The sequence below is a fragment of the Amblyomma maculatum genome, chromosome 3 (assembly GCF_055883805.1).
Source record: "Amblyomma maculatum isolate TAMU_Amacu chromosome 3, ASM5588380v1, whole genome shotgun sequence".
NCBI classification, from domain to species: domain Eukaryota; kingdom Metazoa; phylum Arthropoda; class Arachnida; order Ixodida; family Ixodidae; genus Amblyomma; species Amblyomma maculatum.
This window is the reverse complement of record NC_139346.1, coordinates 190332983-190339032: the sequence shown is the minus strand read 5'-3', so window position 1 is coordinate 190339032 and position 6050 is coordinate 190332983. Positions and strand designations below refer to the sequence as shown.

Genomic DNA, 6050 nt, shown 5'->3' with positions numbered 1-6050 from the left:
GGGCGAGCTTATCGGAAGCAAACCAAAATGCGATATCGCGGGGTGTTTCGTTACGGGTCCAGGAGTAGTCCTTTGGCCATGAAATATCCCTCAATGCGTGTTAGCAAGTTGAACTCGCTGTAACAATTCCACTGGTGACCTGTATCTAGCTTCTCTTACCCAGTGTTCCTTATATCTGATTCCTTAGATTTACCCAGTTTTCCTTAGATCGGAGCGGCAACTACGGACTTTTCAAAGTACATAAAAAGATCGTGTGAATGAATTTTATTTCTAACGGGAAAAATGCTTGTAAGTTATACAACATTAAATAGGTTCTAAGCTTTGTCACATAACGTCCTCGACCACCTTGAAACTCCGGAGTTGTATACGCTGCCCTTGACATCCACCACGCCACCCTTTAGCACCCCAACTCATCACCGACTGTAAGGATGCATTTAAACGTGGATTCTCGAACATATGGCGGCATGGTGATGGAGAGGGCTACGTAGGTTTAGGCGTAGCTACAGGTTGGAGTTTTCGGTTTTTATTTGCTAACACAACTTCCGGTTTTTTGTTTCGGTTAATAATATTATTGCTAAAGAAATACAGGTTTCTTTCGGTGAGATAAGAGGCATCCGTGTACAGTTAAAAATGACGTACTGTTAATTTTGGCGTTTTTTTCTTGCACGTTGTTTTAACTTTTATTTAATGCACAGTGGGTCATATATACAGGTAAGCTTCTGGAAGAAAATGCTATTGCATGATGAAAATTAGCGCTATGAAAAAAACTCATATGTAGAACATAAATTCGCACGTTATACAAAAGAGCAACTGAAATATTATTTACTACGATGAAATATTTGCATGAACCAAATCACTTAAAAAATGCGCTTCTCTCGGCTTGTGTCTGAGGAATATGTCACTTAGGAAGAAACTGGCGGGTTTTGGTCCTCGCGATTTCCTGGAAGCACTTGCGCAGTAAATGCTCTTGTCTGTTTTTCGCCCCTCGAAGTGCCTGCCTTGCCGCATGCGCCCCTCCTCGGATACTTGACATGCTTATGAGGGTCTGGATGCACGGCTGCCATTCTTTCCCCATTCTCGATGCCATGAACAATGCCTCAAAGCGCTCAACGGCTGACTTAAACCAAAGATCCCACTGTCTGACATCATGCCTTGAATTGAACACTGTCGTAATTTTCTCCCGTCATCGAAAGTTCGCGGTGTGCATGTAAAGGTACGGACATTTTTCAGTTTAAACCGAATCTTTTAAAATGCTTTCGGTGTACCTTTATCGGTTTTTTTCGGTTTGAACCGAAATGTCCAACCCCTAGGCGTAGCTAAGCGGCCGCATTACACCGGCGTATGCCAGCAGCGGATACCGACGGTTTTAAAAAGGGCTTCTTTCGAGCGTCCTGGCTCAATGAAAACATCTAAAGCAGTTGACAGTCGCGTCACCTAGCTGGTCTGCAGTGCTGTTAATCCAGTGAGTTCAGAGTAATTGGTTTACGTCAAAACAACCTTCTAGAAAAAAAAAATTAAATTTAAAGGTTATAAATCGCCTTGAAAACAAAGAAAGCGCTGATAGGTATGCGCCAGTGTACACCGTGAACGTTAATCAGTTCTCACAGTCCTTAAAATATACAGCGCATGATAATAGAACGAGCTTCCTCGTGACAGCGATGCTGGCTCAGCGCCCCATAATGCGTCTCCCAAGAATAAAACCAGCATTCCTACTTGAAGCTGCGCAGCTGTACGCTGTGCATCGGCCGAGAGGTATGCTTCAATGACTAGTCATATGCCAGCTGTGACCGACAAATAAAACTGCGTAAGAGGTGCATTGGCGTAAATATTTCAGTCAGCTCTTATTCGAGATTGCCTAAAACTTCTGAAAAGCTTGTATGTTCCTGAAACCAATAATTGAAAAAGATGCATAATTAAGATTCATGAAATATTTAACCATGGGGAACGAGAAAATACTATACACTAGGCCACAATGCTCTCGACAGCTTTCAGCTGTTTTCGCAGGGCTAGTTTCACTCCGCCTTTTTAAAAGCTTTGTTGCATTCAGTAGTTCAGTTCAGTTCAGTTCAGTTCAGTTCAGTCGTTCAGTCGTGTCCGACTCTTCGTGACCCTATGGACCATGTCACGCCACGCTTTCCGGTCTCTCACTATCTTCTTAACATCACATAACTTCATCTGCAGTGCCTCGAGGATGCCATCTAACCATCACGTTCGCTGCCTACCCCTTCTCCGGCGACCCTCAACTTTTCCCAACATCAAATCTTTCTCCAGCGACTCCTCTCTTCTCATCAAATGACCAAAGTAGCTGAGCTTAACCTTTAGAATTTGACCCTCCAATGAGCAGTCAGGGTTTATGGTTGACAATATCGACTGATTTGATCTTCTGGCAGTCCAAGGAACTCTCAAGAGTCTTCGCCAGCACCACAATTCAAACGCGTCAATTCTTCGGCGGTCAGCCTTTTTCACAGTCCAACTCTCGCATCCATACATCACAACTGGAAAGACCATAGCACGAGTTATACGGATCTTGGTTAGCAGACTAATGTCTCTGCTCTTTACTAGGCGGTCAAGGCTAACCATTGCTCTCTTTCCCAGAAGCAGGCGTCTCCTAATTTCATGGCTGCAGTCTCCTTCTGTGGTAATCTTGGAGCCCAAGAACAGAAAATCTGTCACAGCTTCCACTTCTTGTCCATTAATGCTCCAGGACTTGATAGGGCAAGACGCCATGATCTTTGTCTTTCTAATGTTCAGTTTAAGCCCAAACTTCTCACTCTCTTCTTGTACGCGCATCAGAAGTCTCTTGAGTTCCACTTCACTTTCTGCCATTAAAGTGGTATCATCCGCATATCTAAGGTTGTTGATACGTTTTCCAGCAATCTTCACTCCAGCTGAAGACTCGTCCAGACCAGCCTTCCTCATGATGCACTCTGCATATAGGTTAAATAGGCAGGGCGACAGTATGCAGCCTTGCCTCACTCCTTTCCCGATCGGAAACCAATCAGTAAGACCATGCCCAGTTCTGACTGTGGCCTCTTGCCTTTCATACAGGTTCCTGAAGAGACAGATGAGGTGAATTGGAACTCCCATCTCTTGGAGAGCTTGCCACAATCTGCTGTGATCTACGCAGTCAAACGCTTTCGCATAGTCAATAAAGCAGAAGTAGATGGGTTTCTGGAACTCTCTTGCTTTTTCCATGATCCAGCGAAGGTTGGCAATTTGGTCTCTAGTTCCTCTGCCCTTGCGAAACCCAGCTTGCACGTCCGGAAGCTCCCGATCCACATACTGCTGCAGCCTACCTTGGAGGATTTTCAACATCACCTTGCTAGCATGCGAAATAAGCGCGATCGTGCGGTAGTTGGAACAATCTTTGGCACTGCCTTCCTTTGGAATGGGGATGTAAACTGACCTCCTCCAATCCTGTGGCCACTGCAGGGTTGTCCAAATCTTCTGACATAATGTATGCAGAATGTTAACAGAGTCAAAATTGAGGTTTTGAAGCAGCTCAGCTGGAATGCCATCAATTCCGCTAGCTTTGTTCTTAGCAAGGCTGGCTAAGGCCCATTCAACTTCACTCTTCAGGATGCCCGGCTCGAGATCAGTAGTTACACCCGGTGAATTTCAAGTGGTAATCGTGAATAGTGTGACAATGCGACAAATGAAGAAGCGGGAAGAAATCGTGTTACAAAGCTCTGCATCAAGTGGTGTCCTAAGCTTGATAAGCAGAGTCAACAACTGAACGAAAGGAAATTCTAATACTACGAATTAAAGCGTAAATATATTAACCCCTTTCCGGCAAGTGGTGCGATAGTCTTCAGCCTTTCGATTTCATCTTTTATTTTCACGCTATCTCGCTTAAAAACAAACAAAAAAAGGTAGGTGATGACACCCACAGAGAGCCCCGGATCCAGGTACAGAAATATGATTGAGCAACTCCGGGAAAACTGCGCGCACGAGCACAGCAATGTTGTACAAACACGCACAAATACAAATTATCTTCTCAGCGCACTCATCGGAGTTTCAGTCGTGCACAATGAGGAAGAAGAGCTGTTCTGAAGTTCCATGCATTGCTTTTCACATCAGCGTCTCTCATCATAACACGTCACAGTCGTCTTCTTCTTTGCCGCTGTCAGGAGCATCCAAAGGCCGCCTGTTATCTTCATTCGCGAAGTCCGCTTTAGCCTTTGAAGCTTTCCGTCGGCTTATAATCAGCTTCACCGCCCAGACGACGACCATCGCAGCGTTGATGACTGCCACAATGTGAAGAAGCCCGCCGTATGATCCGTGATGGTCGCGATAGTGACCTAAAGTGATGGTAAAAGATAATTACTACTGGTGACACCACTTCCTCTTCATTTCTAAGTGTCATAAAGGTGTCATGAAAACTTCCTTGATTAAAAAAAAAGCGTTCCGGAGTTGGAGGTCAAGCTTAAGCAAGGAGAGTCGTTTATTTCCCAAACTGCCTTAAAGGCTTAGCCCTAAATGTCGCGGGTGTTTATTAATGGGACAGCTGAATAGCAATAAATAAAGATATAGTTGTTCATCGACGTTAGCAACTTTCAATCTGTGTTGGCACAGTACGCGACGACAGAACTGGCTACCTGGTGCAGCACGAACAATCACGGAGGAATCTGATGAGTTCTGGCGCTGCATTGCTCATCACATACACACATACACAAGAGATAACAAAACGCCCACGCTACCAACTGGCTATTTATTTGTGGTATGAAGAAGAAGTAAACATGACAAAGAAATAGAAAAGGGTACAATAAGAAAAGGAAGAAAACCCGGAGAAAATAAAAATCGGATAAAAAATATTCAAGAAAAAATAAAACGAAAATTATAATTAAACAATAGGAAAATGCGCCTATCTTCTTGTCCTATTGTCCAGATGCGGCAGTAGCAATTCCTTCCTGCTGAGCGCTACTGATGATACACTTCAGGATTTCGGTTCAGGAGGTGGAGTGCGTGAGTGTACCGTCAGTAGCCCTCAGCAGGAAGGAATTGCTACGGATTCGTCTGGACAATAGGACAAGGTATGCGCCTTTCGCCATTGTTTAATTATTCAGTTCAGTTCAGTCGTTCAGTCGTGTCCGACTTTTCGTGACCCTATGGACCATGTCACGCCACGCTTTCCGGTCTCTCACTATCTTCCTAACATCACATAACTTCATCTGCAGTGCCTCGAGGATGCCATCTAACCATCGCGTTCGCTGCCTACCCCTTCTCCGGCGACCCTCAACCTTTCCCAACATCAAACCTTTCTCCATCGACTCCTCTCTGCTTCTCATCAGATGACCAAAGTAGCTGAGCTTTAAGTTTAGAATCTGACCCTCCAATGAGCAGTCAGGGTTTATGGTCAACAATATCGACTGATTTGATCTTCTGGCAGTCCAAGGAACTCTCAAGAATCTTCGCCAGCATCACAATTCAAACGCTTCACTTCTTCGGCGGTCAGCCTTTTTCACAGTCCAACTCTCGCATCCATACATCAGAACTGGAAAGACCATAGCGCGAGTTATACGGATCTTGGTTGGCAGACTAATGTCTCTGCTCTTTACTAGGCGGTCAAGGCTAACCATTGCTCTCTTTATTGTTTAATGGATCACTGCCTTGTCGTGGCGGAGGGGCTTGCGAAACTCGATGAAGTCGTGAGCTCTGCTGTGTAGGGCCACCCAAGATAGACAGGTCACGGCAGAGAGTTCTGACAAAATGTGATTCACTGGAGAAGGTAATGGCAACCCACTCCAGTATTTCCTGCCAAGAAAACCCTATGGCCAGTCACAATAGCATTGTTTAATTATAGTTTTCATTAAATTTTTCCTTCAATATGTTTTCTCCGAATTTTTTCTCTAAGATTTCTTCCTCTCATTATTTACCCTTCCTTTTCATTTTCTTTGTCATGTTTTTTTTTCTTCATACACAAAATAATAGCCAGTTGGTAGTGTGCGCATCATCGTCGTGGACGTCTTGTTGTAATCTCTTGTGCATGTGTATATGTGATGGACAATGCAGCGCCAGATGTCATCAGATTCATCTAACGAACTAGCCCG

General features: G+C 44.4%; 1 protein-coding gene across 1 annotated transcript in view; it reads right to left on the bottom strand.

The window, feature by feature from the left end:
- Positions 1-3898: 3898 nt before the first annotated feature.
- LOC146197261 (monocarboxylate transporter 3-like) overlaps positions 3899-6050 on the bottom strand; it is a 31021-nt gene continuing 28869 nt past the window's right edge. Inside the window, exon 8 of the mRNA XM_084597155.1 lies at positions 3899-4301. Coding sequence (XP_084453281.1) covers positions 4090-4301 — 212 coding nt within the window. The 3' untranslated portion in view covers positions 3899-4089. The remainder of the gene's footprint in view (positions 4302-6050) is intronic.